This window comes from Pteronotus mesoamericanus, unplaced genomic scaffold (genome assembly GCF_021234165.1).
Source record: "Pteronotus mesoamericanus isolate MK-2021 breed Mesoamerican mustached bat unplaced genomic scaffold, CSHL_Meso_final contig_33, whole genome shotgun sequence".
NCBI classification, from domain to species: Eukaryota; Metazoa; Chordata; class Mammalia; order Chiroptera; family Mormoopidae; genus Pteronotus; species Pteronotus mesoamericanus.
Window position 1 is genome coordinate 2,794,510 of NW_026555135.1, and position 15,716 is coordinate 2,810,225.

The 15,716-nt window shown below is 50.3% G+C and overlaps 1 protein-coding gene across 2 annotated transcripts in view; it reads left to right on the forward strand.

The window, feature by feature from the left end:
• The first annotated feature begins 2,853 nt into the window (after positions 1 to 2,853).
• Positions 2,854 to 15,716, forward strand: part of SLCO2B1 (solute carrier organic anion transporter family member 2B1) — a 56,887-nt gene continuing 44,024 nt past the window's right edge. The window contains exon 1 of one of the 2 annotated variants that reach the window (XM_054576275.1): positions 2,854 to 3,294. In XM_054576275.1, the coding sequence (XP_054432250.1) occupies positions 3,279 to 3,294 (16 nt within the window). In that variant the 5' untranslated portion in view covers positions 2,854 to 3,278. The remainder of the gene's footprint in view (positions 3,295 to 15,716) is intronic. The other variant, XM_054576277.1, reaches the window with a different exon arrangement.

Genomic DNA, 15,716 nt, shown 5'->3' on the forward strand with positions numbered 1-15,716 from the left:
GCCAACAAAGAGGGGGAAAGTCCTGAAGTCTTGGCACGATGGGGTCTGTTTCTCACTCACCAGAGAGGAAACTGAAACCTAAGGAAATACAGGCACGACACACAGAGCAGAGCCTGCCTCTCTTCAGGCCTCAGTCTCCCAATCTAAAAAAAGGGATCTTTTTTTAAAAAAGGGAGTTTCAAGTTCCTTCCTGCTCTGACTTTCTGAATGTCATGTGTCATCCTTGGTCTCTTTAACTCAGATCCCAGTCTCTGCTGTACTTCTGACAGGTAGTCCCGGACAAGTCACATGCCCTCTATGATGGATTCCTCATGGGTGAAGTAACTATGACATTGCCTCAATGAGCCAAGCATGGGAGAACGTCTGTACAACTTGGGGTCTGAGCCCCAGGCAGCACTTGCGGTTGGGGAGGCTGAGGCTCTGAGCCTCTCGCTTGTCTGCCAGGATGAGGGCTCATTTATAGATATCCGCTCCCCGGCTGCCAGGCCAGGGGGAAGTGGGAGCAAAGGTGCTGAGGTGGCAGTCTGGAACCCTTCTCAGGAAGGAGCCTCTGGCCACTCTTCCTCCCCCGCCCCCAAACCCCTACCTCCCGGGCATCCTCACAGTGATCCTTATAACAGTCCAGAAGGTGGGTTGTTTGACGGCACAATGTCCATTAAACAGATAAGACTGAGACCCAGAGAGGACAAAGGACTTGCTCAAAGTCCCACTGCAAGGCAGTGACAGAGCTGGCACCAGAATTGAGGTCTCGTGTCTGGAGCCCAGGATTCTTCCCTTGTACCCAAACTTAGAGAGTTCTTTAAAATAAAGTCTCCTATTTTGCCTGGTGTGCAAAAAGGCATTTCCCTAAGTGGGTTCATGTGAAGAGGGGAAGGGCTTGAGCTTCGCAAACAAATAGCCTCAGGCTCGGCAGGAGGACACAGGACTGTGAGAACATCACGGGGCCCTGGAAGCTGCAAACTGCCACACTTTGCCAACAGCAACACATTAAAAAATGTCATCAAGTTTGCAAACTGGGGAGTACACAGATGGTATTGTGATCCACACACGTTGTGGGGCTCTGTGACGTGCACGAGGCTCAGCAAACACTATGCATGCTGGCACATGGCAAAGCTGGGGTGTAAACAGGTTGGTCAAACCTCAGCCTGGGCCAAAAACAGTGGCACCTCACTGCGGGATTAGCCCATGAGCCATCTAAAGGCCTGTTAGCTTTGCTCCCAGAGGCTCATGGGTACCCGATCCTTGCTCCAAATCCACAAGTGAGTTCAGGAATATTCTTGGACCAGCTGTGTCAGCCTGGGGAGGCTGAGGTGATAAATGAAGATAGTTCCTTTATTTTCCATGCCCTGCAGGGCGCTGTGCATCGAGGAGATGAACTTCGCAGGGCAAGCCAGTCTTGGCACATACCCAGACCAATACATGTGCATTGTTTCTTCATCCCCCAGGGCCAAGGTAGGGGCAACAGGACTTCCAGAAGTTTAAAAGGGAACTTCCCTCTTTCAACTGTTCACCTTCAATGTGGAATCAGGAAGGTCGTATCTCCGCCAGTCTCAGTGTGGACTCGCCGTGCTGACTTTGGTCTGAAAGATTTAAAGACATACCCAATTTGGTTTCCTCAGGGAGGGACAGGGTCTGGTCCTCCTATCAATCCAACTATTGCCCTTTTGCAGTGCAGTGGTCATGTGCTCACATTTCTGGTTTCCCAGTCTCATTCACACAAGTATCTATTGAGTGCCTACTGTGTGCCAGGCCAATCTGTGATTATTTCAAATACTCCTACTTCCTCCTAACATTCTCATACGGCCACAAAGAGCCAAGTGGCACTGATGATATTTCTTAATCATTGCACCCCAAAAGCTGGTCTCTAAACCCACATCCTTGTTTCATACAAAGACTTTATTCCTGGAACTGAGTCAGGTTCACTTACTAGCTTGGTGACCGGTGGACAGATCCGGGGACTCGGTGCCTCATCTATAACATGAGGGAATAAACTCCTGGCCAACAGTTCAATAGGAGGGTCCGTGGGGCTGCAAGTGTGGGTGTGCTGAGGAGGCAGGAATAGGCAGTGTGGGTTTGCTTCCCCTCTTGCCGCCTTGTTCTGAATTCCCTCTGCCGCTCCCTTCTCTGAGCTCCAGGCATTCAGACTTGGCTTATTTCTTGTTCACCAAACTTTCACGGCAGCCCTGAAAGTGAGGAATATTGTCCCTTCTTTACAGATGAGGGAACTGATGCTCAGAGAGTTGCAGAGACTTGCCTGAGGCCACTCAACCAGCAAATGACAGGGCTGAGATGGGACCCAGGTCTGTCTGGCTCCAAGGCCTCCATCCTTAGCTTCAGTCCAGGAAACTCTGGAGATTTCATATTTGCCCTTCTGCTCCACCCCTCCCGCCCCCCACCATTCCGCCCCATCTAGATGGCCACGCTTTAGGGAACTGCTACTGTGAGTCCCTACCTGGCGGGCTGGCAACTGTAACTCCTAGTAGACAGAATCTCTCCTTGCTCTAAATCTTTGGAGCTCAGAGAGGAGATGGGGGTTCAGTGAGAGGGAACCAGAGCTGGAGGAGGACAGGGTTCAGTGAAGGAGGACAGTAGGGCGACAGGGACTCTCTATGGGATTCTTGGGTAGTAATATAAGTTCAGTGAGGGAGACAAGAGCTTGGTGGATCTGGGCTCAGAGAAGAAAGGGGAACACAGTGAAGAGAGAAGAATCAGGACTGAATGACCCCAGGGCTTGGAGACATTCCCTTTAGCCCCACCTCTTCACTGCTAATTGAGGAGAACATCCTAGGGAAGTGTAAGGCCAGAGACTGGGAAGGAACTGGCCAGGGGGAGGTGAGGCAGCAGCCTCCTCCCATCAGCAGGGCTGGATCTATACAAACCCAGCCTCCTACACAACTGACTCTGAGTTGCTCCAGGCAGGGATTAGAGGAATTGAGAGAGAGAGACAGAAAGAGAGACAGAGATTTTGAGTTAGTAAACCAGGGCACAGATAGGGGACTAGGGCAGAGAAAGACAGAAGAAACAAATGATCAAGGTAGACAGGCACTTGGAGAGTGGGGGCAAGTTTGAACGAGACTTCCTAACACATACCTAGAAAAGCTGCTGTGTAGTGTGAAGAAACTTCAGCCCAGTACCTGGAGTCCTCTGGTGAGCGCATCCCCGCTGTGGCTTGAGTCTGCTGTCTCTGGGAATCCCTGATAAGGGCTCATTCCCTCTTTCTCCTAAACTCCGGTCCTGGGATTAAAATAGGGGTTGGAACTCTCTGCACTGCAGCAGTCATGGGACCCAGGATAGGTAAGTCTGGACAAAGTAAGTAGGGTCACTGGGAGGGAGTCTGGAGGCCACATTCTCAATGTGGAGTGTATGGTGTGTGGGCTGGGGGGGTCGGTGAGGTGAGGGTTTGCGGTTTCTTGCACAGAACGAGGAACATGGCTAGACCTAGTGTGTCAAAATAAATGAGTGAATTGCCAGAGGGGCAGGAAGGGATGCTGTTTACTCAGCTGGAGGCAGGGAACTCATCCAAACCTCCCTGAGGAGACCAAGACCCGGAGTGAGACCAGGAGCTATGAACAAGGCAATGAAAAGGCAGCCCCACTGAGCACTTTGCTGAACCCCGTTTCCCCTCTCTGAAGCAGACAAAGGTAGAGACAAACACAGCAGAGAAAAACAGAGAGAGGGAGAAGTGTAGTCAGAGATGGAGCAAGTCCAGAGATATGCACAGTCAGACCAAGGCCAAGACAGGAGGACAGAGACAGAGGGAAAAGAGGTAGATCAGCAGGTGTTTGCCGGAACAGGCAGAGACCAGCCCCTGGAGAGAGGGCTGCGGAAGAGACCAGGGGAAATAAAGGGAAGCCTAGACAGTGAGGAGAGAGAACCAGAAAGAGACAGATATGAAACCAGAGGCAACCAAGTCCGGGGCTGGTGCTGCCTGTCACTTCTCAGCCAAAAAGCAGAGGCAGGGATTGGATTATAACTGTGCTTTTATTAATATCAGAGGCCAGCAATCTGAGAAGGTGGAGAGTAACAGCCCTAACATCCACCTTCCCTTGAGCTTTCAGAAGCAAGTTTCTATAGGGGGAACCTGAGAATGCGGGAGGGGGCGGTTCCTAGGGGGGAGCGCAGACAGGCTGTTTCTCTTGCGAGTGAGGGGAGGGGCCGCTGAAAGGGGAGTCATGCAGCCTCTTCCCAAACTCTTCCCTTTGCTCTGGTGGTATCTCTCCATTTGCCTTAGCACTTCTCTCTTCCCAGGCACCTGTGGTTTATGGCCAGCAAAGCTCTGTATTCTCCCATTAGGGAGGGGAGCTATAAACCATTTGCTCTCAAGTGTCCTTGGTTAAGGGAGATAAGGTCTTGCTATTCACCAGCTGCCTGTAAGTTACTTAAACTGTTGGGCCTCATTTAATTTTCTTGTGTCCATTTCCCTATTCCACTTGCCCAGGAATGTTCCTAGCTTCTTCCTATCCCGTCTTATTCCCTGCTCAGAAACTTCTATCCCTAAAATATTTTAGGGGTGTTGAGGGAGGAGATTCTCTCTTTTTTTAGATTACTTATTTATTTATTTTTAGAGAGAGGGAAAGAGAGGGGAGAAACATCGATGTGTGAGAGAAACATTGATCGGTTGCCTCTTACACACCCCTAACCAGACACCTGATACGAAACCCAGGTGTGGACCCTGACTGGGAGTCAAACTGGAGATCTCTTGGTTTGCAGGACGACACCCAACCCACTGAGCAACACCAGTCAGGGTGAGGGATGAGATTCTATTATCAGTATCTGCTTCCTGCTGATGAGGGTCATCGTCCCTGCCTGCATAGGGTACAAAAGTTCCTTCCAGCCTGATCTAAAGGAGACAAGGGAATGGAACCTGAAACTGGAACAGAGAGACTATGAGCTGATTCTTCCAAAGTAGGGACAGGCTAGATCCTCCAAAGCATCATCGTCTTGATATAGAATTGTTGTATCCAATTCAACCATCTAGTCCTGACGACAAGTCCATTCAGCCAAACTACTGAGTCTCATTTCAGGAGGTGGTGAGGCAGATGGGCTTCTAAAGTGAGGGCTGCACTGTGTAAACAAGCAACCATCTAAAGAAGGTTATTGTATACACTCTATGAAAACAGGAAGAATACAAATGTTAATGAACACAGCACATCATAAACTAGTTTCTCAGTCTGCAATGAGAAGGTCTTTCAAACGCAAGGATTTTGCTGGAATAAAATTAAGCAGTGACGATCCGATAGATCCTCTTTATCCGTAGTTTAAATGTCTCGAGTGATATCATCAGGTTCTCAGGTAAATTCTGTATGGTTGACACTTCATCAGTGGTTCTCAGTAATTCCCAATCAAAGGATGAAAGAAAAATGAAACATTAATTTGAAAGAAAACTAAAAAAAATTCAAGATCCAATTCAGTTTGTAGGTACAGAATAAAACTTTAACTAGAATCTAATATTTATAACTGTGTATTATAGATTTTATTGAATACAATGTTTCCCCCTAAATTATCCTTATATTAAAATTATATAAATTATATAAATTATCCTTCATTAAAGAGACAGCATTAAGTCTAATTTCGGTTTGACCTGATTGTTTGTATAAATGCAACAAGAATACCAATTGATCATACAGGCTTTCTTAAATCTGCTTTGCTGGAACCTTACAAGGAATTTTCAGACTGAACTTTAATTTGCCCCTCAGGGCAAAGAAGCCAAGCTAACAGTTGTCATCAGGCTTTATCCACACCGCCTACAGATCAGGGTGAGTTCCTCAAGTTCTCAAGGTCCCCAAAATGTTTTTGAAATTCTTTCCTTGACATCTTTCAGGAAAGTAACCTTCATTCCTTACCTGGAGAGACTGCCATGAACCTTCTGAATAAGCAAGGCACCAGGCCATTTCTCCAAGGGGCTTTTATTGGCTTCGAGGTCAATCTTTAGTCTTCAAAGTTTCTTGCTGACACCCAGAGTCCAGGCATGCTTCTTTTAATTATGACATTCCAGACAAAGACTTGGCAAATAAAACCACAGTTGGAAACTGGCTTTACCTGTCCTTTTATGAAGAAATCAGAATCCTACTGGATTTATGCAAACAGATCACCATGGAAATAATAATTCCATGATTCCATAATAATTCAATAATGAGAGTGGAAACTCTCATTAAGAGTTTCCAAATTCCATAGGGATCAGGTTGGGAGAAAAATGTAAATGTCTCAATATTGCCTATGAAAGTATAATTAACCAAATTGCTTTAAGGAAAAAATGTATTCTTATGTCTGAGAAACAAAAGATTAAAAATTAGCAATTTTTTTTAATAAACAGTTCTAAAAGCCACAATTATCTTCAGTTTGGTATGTTCCATAATTAATTTTTGTTTATCCTGATTATTTGTAAGTATTTCTATAAGTCCAGTTATTTCATAGAGCTCTAGTAATCTTCATTCAGTTCAAAGATATGATCTGAAAATTTATTATCAGAAATATGTAATTTAAAATGTCAGAGTCCTTTCTATGAACCTTTTCAAAGAAGTAATATATTTTTGCAAATACATTAGAGTAAAACAATGGCTATCTCCAAGTGACCAAAATACCCCTTAAAATGGCATGGTTACAGATTTGATTATAATGCAATTAACAAACAAATTTGCTTTCCCTGCAACAACATTTTAAGGTAACAACTAAAATTGCAAATGAAATATATCAGAACTGTGTAGAATCTTGGAGATTTTTATATCTCTATTATACCTACTTTAACAATAAAAATATGTGCATACAAATAGAACATACTTATTATTGCTTTATTTGACAAAGCTTCCCATGTACTTTAAGCATATTAAATAGGCCTACTTAGTTCAAAACTGCTTCTTAATAAGGAGAAAAAACAAATCCCCTAAGCATCCCTGGGACCCACTGAGGGCTGACCGGTCAGCTATAATGCGACCTGATGGACTCTGCTGGGATCGAGACCAAGCCACTCCTTTTCAAAACAGAAACAAAAAATAAATTCTAAAGCAGAAGAGAAAGTTTGAGTAAATGAATACTTATCTAAAAGGAGGGGCTGGGACTAGACTTGGAATCTTATGTCATACTACCTTTCACTTCAGACAGAGGAGAGAAGTGAAGGAGAGCTCTCAAACAGAAACTGACCTCTTCCCATGGAGGAACAGAGAAACAAAACCGACAGACAAGTAAAAAGCAGTACGTGCCAAGAAAAGCAAATAATACCCAAAAATCCATATACCAAAGTCAGAAGGGTCCAACCAAATCCCTCACTGGGGAACTGGGATTTTTCTTGTCACTAAGCCATGCCTACCCCACTGCTTAGCGGTGCCTATTGGTTCTCACTGAATCCCAGACAGTTCAAAGAGCCCAAGTGACAGGGCGGGGATCCTGCCGTGCACACCAGGGACTTACCCAGCTTGGAGTCCACAGACTCCCCAGAGAAACCAGATACTAGATATTTGTTACAGAAAGCCCAATGCGACAGTGGATTTATCAAGATTTGGTCCGTAGACCATCAGATGGCCAAGACCAGAACCCAGGTGGGCTTTCTGAGTGCAAATCCAATCTCTTACTGAAAGGTGAGGTGATGGGAAGCACTGGGGTCCTGGGACCAAAGATCCCCCTTGGCAAAGTCGCCAGGCAGCTACTGAACATCTTGGCTGGGAATCTGGGCTTCCATGTCCAGGCAGCCCCTGGGACCCCCCTGACCAGAGGGGACTGAAGCTGCCCCGGCAGGCTTGGCCAGGTGGCCCCCAGGCTGGGCACCCTGCAGCAAGCACCTCTGGCCTCCTCCTGCTGTCTGTCCTCTGCTGTGTTAGCCTCACACCCACTCGGCAAGGCCAGACTTGTTGCCCAGAGCGTGGTATCTAGGGCTGTGTGAGCCCCGCAGACTCACCAGAAAGTGAATTGAAGGGCAACAGAGTCCAGGGCTGGTGCTGCCTGTCACTGCTCAGCCAAAAAGCAGAGGCAGGGATTGGATTATAACTGTGCTTTTATTAATATCAGAGGCCAGCAATCTGAGAAGGTGGAGAGTAACAGCCCTAACATCCACCTTCCCTTGAGCTTTCAGAAGCAAGTTTCTATAGGGGGAACCTGAGAATGCGGGAGGGGGCGGTTCCTAGGGGGAGCGCAGACAGGCTGTTTCTCTTGCGAGTGAGGGGAGGGGCCGCTGAAAGGGGAGTCATGCAGCCTCTTCCCAAACTCTTCCCTTTGCTCTGGTGGTATCTCTCCATTTGCCTTAGCACTTTTCTCTTCCCAGGCACCTGTGGTTTATGGCCAGCAAAGCTCTGTATTCTCCCATTAGGGAGGGGAGCTATAAACCATTTGCTCTCAAGTGTCCTTGGTTAGGGGAGATAAGGTCTTGCTATTCACCAGCTGCCTGTAAGTTACTTAAACTGTTGGGCCTCGTTTAATTTTCTTGTGTCCATTTCCCCATTCCACTTGCCCAGGAATGTTCCTAGCTTCTTCCTATCCTGTCTCAGATACAGAACAGACATACAAATCTGCAGACAGAGCATCAGAAAGATCATCAGCAGAGACATGTGTGCATTGGTCATGGGTTGGGGAGGAGGCCAGAGGGTAAATGTGTTGAAGCCTTGAGAAGCCAGGCCTGGAGAGCAGCCGGAGCACCACGTGGAGAGGGTGGTGGTTCGGAACAGAGCGCCCAACTGAACATTTCTTAGGCAGGCAGAGGGAGGTGGAAGAAACAAAGGGTCTTTGGACAGGGTGGCCCCCCACGGCTGCACACCCTGCAGCAAACACTGCTGGCCTCCTCCAGCTGTGTCCTCTCCTGTGTTAGCCTCACATACATTCAGGCAAGGCTAGACTTGCTCCCCAGAGCATGGCATTTAAGGGCTTTGTGAGCCTAGCAGGAAGGGTGGGGATGGATACTTCCTTTGTGGGCCTCACAGGAGAGATGACAATGAGGTCAAATTTGGGTAGGTTATTTTGAAGGTGGGCCACTGACAAACCAATTTCCCAATCAGCCTTGGCAAGCTATGAATAGGGGTGGGAAGGGAGTTGGTGATCCTATGGGTATGGGAAGAAACGAAAGGCTGTGCTGTGCCTGCCCCTAGCCCTGCCCCACCCCTGACTGTTATTCTGACCCCTGCAAGGCTCAGTTCTAGAATATTCTCTAGCTGCCCACCCTTCTTCCGCCCCTCCCTACACACACCACCACCATCACCACTTATATACATACAGCAGGAGGCCAACCCTTGTGTCTGACCACCAGAAGCCACGCCTGGCCTATCTTCCTGAGCCCCAGCCCGACCCATGGCCAGGCTTCTTCCAGGCTCTCTCTCTTCCAGGCCTCTGAAGTATGTGGGGATGCAGGCGGGCAGATACAGAGCCTAGAGCCTGGAGAGGAGACTCAGCCCAGCTTGCCCGAGGGAGAGTTGCTGGCCCTCCCAGCCAGGGACAGACAGAAGGGAGAGAGGGGCCAGGGTCAGATCTGGCTCTCTCAGCTGAGCCTCACCGGCAGCTCACCGCATGGGAGAGGGGCTGGAGGAAATTATCTTCTAAGGCCAGTCCCATTTGCAATTAAAAGAAGCTGCTGTCCCACCTCTAGACCTTTGTTCAGCTTCAATGTCACCTGGAAGTTCCCCACCCTGTCTCAGCCACATCCCATGCTGGTGAAATTTGCCCTATTTTCCAATTCCTCTAAACACCGACTCTTCCAGGAAACCTTCCAGACTGATTCTCCCAGCTGGCAGCAACCTTTCTCCCATTTGCTCTTTGACCCTTTCTTTGTGGTTCTTCCTTCTTTGTTCCTGGTGTTGTTTTAATTGCTTCCACCTGCCCTTCTGCGTTCCCACGTGAGCCAACCCAGGGCAGATAGGTGGGGCAAGGGAAAAAAAAAACCCTACAGCCCTAGGTTCAGATTTCGGCTCTGCATCACTGGCTTTATGAGAACGCAGTAACATGCGCTCGCCCTTTTTAATAGGTGAGGAAACAGATGCTCAGAGAGGGCAAGTGACTTGCCTAAGGTCGCCCTGCAGACTGGGGCCAGAGCCCAGCTGTGCCTAATGCCAGAGCCCTTTCCTCTCGGTGTCAGAGCCCTTGTGGCTTCCTATGCCCTTCCACAGACCCCACACTGGTGAGCCCCACACACCTGGGGCGCTCCTCCTCTGGCTCCAGACAAAGCGAGCTGTGCTCGGGGTGCGAGGGACTGAGAGCAGGCAGTGCACGCGGTGGGAGTTATTTCCTCCCAGGCTGGGCCTTGCCTGTTGGGCCAGACCTCAGGCAGCTGTAAACCAAAAGGAGCGCTCGCTTAGGCCCCACATCGGGCGACAGACATCCAGTACCCAGTCTGCTTCTGTCCCTTTCTGGGACTCACTTTCTGCATCAGTACAGCATTGGCCAAGGTGGTCACTGGGTTCCTTCTTATGCAGAGAAGCTCAGTCTTCTGTCTCTGGAGGCAGCACCAGAGCGGAGGCCCCCACCCAGGGGCAGGGCCGGGCATCCCCATCAGCATTAGTGGGGCTGGCTCTCTGCAGTCTAGAACCCTAAGCCCTGAAAGGGGAAAAGTCATTGTTCTTGCCTCTTGTCACCACCAGAACCAAGAAGCAGAGATAGGGACTGAATCTTCATGGGCACTTTATTCAGTTGGCCGGCAACCTGAGAATATGGTGGGTTATATACCCTAAAAGATCATCTTACATTTCCTTTCAAGCCAGCCTTTTTTATAAGGGGGGGTGGGGAATCCAGATGTGATCTGAATGAGTTGCTGTCCCTTCTGGGACGCTGAGGTCAAATTGCTTGCGGTCTCCTGGAGTCAGGGTGGGCCATATCGTCAGTCCCTGAAATAAGAGCATTTTACAGGCATTCATAACTAAGCTAATTAACTATTACTTAAAAGTAAAATTTTCCCCCATCAGCACTATGCTTGAAATTGTGGAGAACATCATCCACCTCACCAGACTGGGAGCCGCCTGGAGTGGGGCCTGATTCGATCTATTCCTAAGGCCCAGCTCTCAGCACAGGCTGGCAGAAGTGATGTTGGGGGAGTGCTAAGTTCCTTCCTCTTTGTGCCTCCCCTCCTCGAAGACAGCCCTTTCCCTCTCTCCGACCTTTTTTTAAAAGCCTATTCCCATTGAGGACTGGAGACTCCTGATGTGGGGTGAGGTGGGCTACAACGGGGCCCTTCGGGGGTAAATGTAAGCGCAGAGATGGGGCGGGAGGAGGCAGCAGTGGGAGGAGGCCGTGCGGCCTGGGCCAATGACACGCATCTCTGAGCCTCCCTCTCCAAGTGCGTTTTAGGCCTAAGGAAACTGGTCTGGCTTCCCTGGGGGCTCAGGGCTCACCCTCCCGCCCTTAGCCCACACCACTTTTTAGGGTCATCTTAGGTCTAGATGGGTAGCTGGAGCCAAAACTGGGAACAGAAAGTCCCAGCACAGGGTCTCTGACCTGGCTTGGAAACCACCAGAAAGTGCTTAGCCCCTTCTCCGACCCTGCACGGATCTCCCTCAAGAAGCAGCAACTGGGAGGCCTGCAACAGCTGGACCTCAAGCACACCATTGTCCTCACAGCTGACCCCCCACAAGGGTCTTGCTGGGAGGAGGAATTTCCCAAAGATGACAGCCAAGATCTATCCCTAGAGACTCCCCTCCCTGCCTTTAACGCTTCCCCCTTCAGGAGCCCAGCCCTGCCACACGGGGCCCCCACAGAGCGCCCACCCCAGCCTAGGCTCTCCTGCAGCCCCCGCGCCCACCCGACTGTTTCCCCCCTCATTCAGTTTGCCTCAATTCAACAATCATGTTTTTAAGCTGGGTCAGGCCTTGAAAGATGAGAAGTGGTTTGTCAGGCGGAAGGACACTCAGGCTGAGCAGAGCACGTGCAAATGCTGAGAGGAGGAAAAAAACAGAATGAACTTGGTGAATGACCATTTACTGGGGGCTGGAGAGTAATATTTACTAAGGGTGGGAAGATGAGGCCGAGTGGCTCCCAGTGGCCTTGACCTTGCGGCTGAGGCTCCTGCGCTCAGGCTTTGCAGATGGTGAGGGGGGCGGGCTGACTGCTGTTGAGGACTGGAGGGTAACCGGCAGGGCATTTTCATGTGAGACATTTCTCTCACCGCCAGAAAAGGAAACCAAGGCTTAGAGAGAGACGCTAGATAAGCGGCTCAAGATCACACAGCTACAAGGGGACAAAACAAATATTTGAATCCAAAGTCTCTGACCCAGAGGGTTTTGGCAGGGACCTGACATGGTCTTTAGGGGCCTCTGCCCACTTCGATTGGTCACTGCCTAATCAGATAAGAGGGGGCATAAGAAATGCTAGGGAGCGACCAGCTCTGCAGCCCTGAAAAAGGGCTGAGAAAACGGGCCCAGAAGGTAGGTTTTATGAATGGAGAGTTAGCTGGCCTGGGCTGCAGGGGCAGCAGGCAGAGGGGTCCCAAGCACCCGGGCGAGAGGAAGGGCTCCAGCAGGCGCTGGCCATGATGAGGCCGCCGCCTTCCAGCCCAGCACCTCCAGAGGGAGGAATGTGCCATCACGATGAGGGATGGGATGACCAATATCTGCTTCTGGGAACATTCCCTGCAGGCGTGGGCCACGGTGTGTCGGTGCTGGAGGCTGGTAGCTTTCACAGAAGCATCTTGGCTCCTTTGTGACACTGTACCCCTCCCTCTGCCCTTTGGCACCTAAACAAGGTTTCAGGATGACTCCTCATTTTGCTCTGCTCTCCTCAACTGGGGCACAAGATAGGGGCTCCTCTGCTTCACTGGGCAACTTTGCCCACGTGTGACTTCTGTTCCCTTTCCTCCACACACTCCTCCCAGGCTTCCAGAGGCCTGGCTCGAGGCTATATTCATTCTTTTGTGGGCTCTCCTGGAGCCCACATCCTTAGCGGGTCTCCCGTGCACCACCCTGAACTCGCCACATCTGAGGCTGCGCTTACCGCCACCTTGCAGCCCTGGCCCTCAGTGCTGGCTCTGCCCGGTGGGAAGCTGCGCCTCTCCCGCCTCCAGGATCTGAAGCCTCTTGTGCGCCCCACTGCTGCTTCCCACCAAGCCTTGTCCATTCCACCTCCCCACTGGGGTGCGTCCACTCATCGCTCTCCCTCTGTCACTCCCTGGCCCCGTCCTATTACCACTCTCTCCCCTAGACCCCACCCCTGTCCTCTCGGTTTCTGTTTGCATCCTAACTTCTCCACTCTCCACCCAAGGGCCCGTACCAAGGTCTTCCTAGGAGGCCCAGCCGGACCTTATCTCTGGGTTCAGAATAAAGCCCAGCCCTTGTTCCGGGTCCCTCCAGCCGCTCCAGCCTCACCCCCTACCTTGGCCCAAGTCTTGCCAGACTACTTGTTTTCTAAGGTGACTTTGCACTTCCTTACTTCTCTCCTTCTCTCTGATGTTCCTTCCTCCAGAAGAGCTTCCAGTACCTTCCAATCTAGGCTGGGGCCTCTACGCTGTTTCCATAGTCTTGAAACTCCTTGTATCACATCAGTGAGCACACGTCATTGTGATTCTGTTAAATGTCTGCCCACCCCCCCCCACCACATGCACACTGGGATCTCCCCAAGGCCAGGGACTGGGGCTGCTTGCCTCCAGGTCCCCAGCAACCTACTTTGGGAAACTTTCGGTGTGTGTGGAAAGAATTTTCACTCTCACTCTTAAACCAGCAGAGACCAGCTTTGTCCCTGCCATGGTGACCCTGGGCAAGTCATGGTCCTACCTGGCTCTACGTCCTTACTCCGTAAAAGGTTAACGCAGCCCTGGCTTCCTGTCCGATACACTCCAGGCCCAGTGTTGTTGTGGGGTCACAGACAGGGAGTCCTCCAGGCAGGTGAAGAGGGCCCATGAAGCCGGCCAGGCAGGCTCCCACAAAGAGGTTCCAATAGGGCAAATTGCCAGGTGCAGGCCCGATAGCTTGGACCCGCTGAGGGTTGCCATATGGGAATGAGGACCCATTGTTGCCAGATTTGCTAATATTCCAAGGAAAAAAAAAATCTGGAGTTTTATGTGACATTTCCCAATTTTAAAATTCTGGCAATTAACTTAAAAACACTCAACATGTCAAGCATTGTGCAAGCCCTCAAACAATGTCCAGGAGTCAGACGTACCCCCAGACAGGCCTGCTAAGCGTTGCGCAACTCCAGGGGGCACTGTTTACTCATGGGCACAGCTCACGCAGCTGCGCGTGGGCCAGGACCTCCCAGCTGAAATCTCGGCCTTATTGTTCCTTCGATGGCTCTGGCAAGCGTGTGCAGTGGAGAGTGGAGAGGAGAGACCTGTCCTTTTCTTGCACAGGAAAATTATTAGGGAAAGAAAAAATAGGTCTTGGAATGTAGCTGGTGGGGATGGGTGGGGAGGGAGGAGAAGGGACAGCAAAGGCGCAGAGAGAAGCACCCAGAGCAGTTGGTGTTACTTCAGGGATCAGAAGGAGGTGAGAGAGTAACGCTGGGGCTGAGCCCCCCACAGGAAGGAAAATAAGCTATCGTGAGGCCGGGTGGCTAAACCTGGAAATAGACTCTCTGGTGAGTTTGAGGCAAAGGCTGACAAAACTGGCATTTATGAGCCATCTTGGAGTTGACAGAAGGCGTTATCCTGTGTGACCTCCACACAGGCCTGAGAGGCAAGGCTATTCTATTTCAGAGGCTCAGAGAGGTCTCATTGTTGGCCCAAGGCCATACTGGGTCTAAGTGACCCTGGGTCTTGCTCTCTCTGCAGAGGGGCAGGCTGGAACATTCTAGAAAGTGTCATTGCTTAGTCCCTGCTTGACCCAAGACCTCCTCCTTCATCCTCAGAATGTGAGAACTCTCCACGTTTCTCAGCATGTCCCTCCTGAAAGTTCAAATCTGGGCCTCAGTTATGAGCCCTGAACTCCCACCATACTCAGGTCCACCGTACTCAGGGGCCACACGTCCTTCTCACCACTCTTCTCTCTCCAGCCTTGCCCTGACCGTGCTCTCTGAGGCCATCAGAAGGGGGCATTTAACTGACCAGTGCCCTGACTGACTAACTGAATATCTGTGTCTTGTGTCTTGTGTCCTGGGCGATTTTCTTTATCTGCGACCTGGGCGGTGGACTGTCTCTCCCTGGAACACAGTGGCTCAGACACCACCTTGGCTGCTTATGGTCTCTTCTGGAGCACGGAGGTCAATCGCTTATGGTCTCCTGGAGTCAGGGTGGGCCATACCTTCAGGTCCTAGAACAATAGCTTTTTACGTGCATTAAATACTAGGCTTATTAATTATTACCTTAAACTGAAAATTTCCAACTCTTGAGTCCCCCATCATTAGAATGACAGACTGTGCCCATGCAACCACCTTTGACAATTCCCAGGAGGGAAGCCAGGCCGGAATAAGAAATGGCTACATGGGGATTATTTTTGCATTTGTTCTAAGGCCATCAATACAGCCACCATTTTATAGTTGTTGCTGGGGACCAGGAATCAGGCAGATCTGGGATCCAGGCCAGGCTTTTCCATTTACCAGTCCTGGGACCCTGAAGTCCCCTCCCCTCTCTGTGCCTCCATATCCTCATCTGTATTATGAGGTCAGAGCAGCCATCTGTAGCTGAATTGCGAGGAGGGTGGGTGGATGTGCCCAGCCCAGCCCCACACACAGAGTTGCTCGACTATGGTCGCCCTTAGGACAAGCCCCTCCATCCAGGCTACTTCCTCTAAAGGGTGAGGGGAGCCAGAGAGCTGGGTCTCCAGCCCCCCACCTTCTCAGCACTCAGGTGGAACTTTTTCCAGTTCTCAGGTTCTAGAAATGACAGT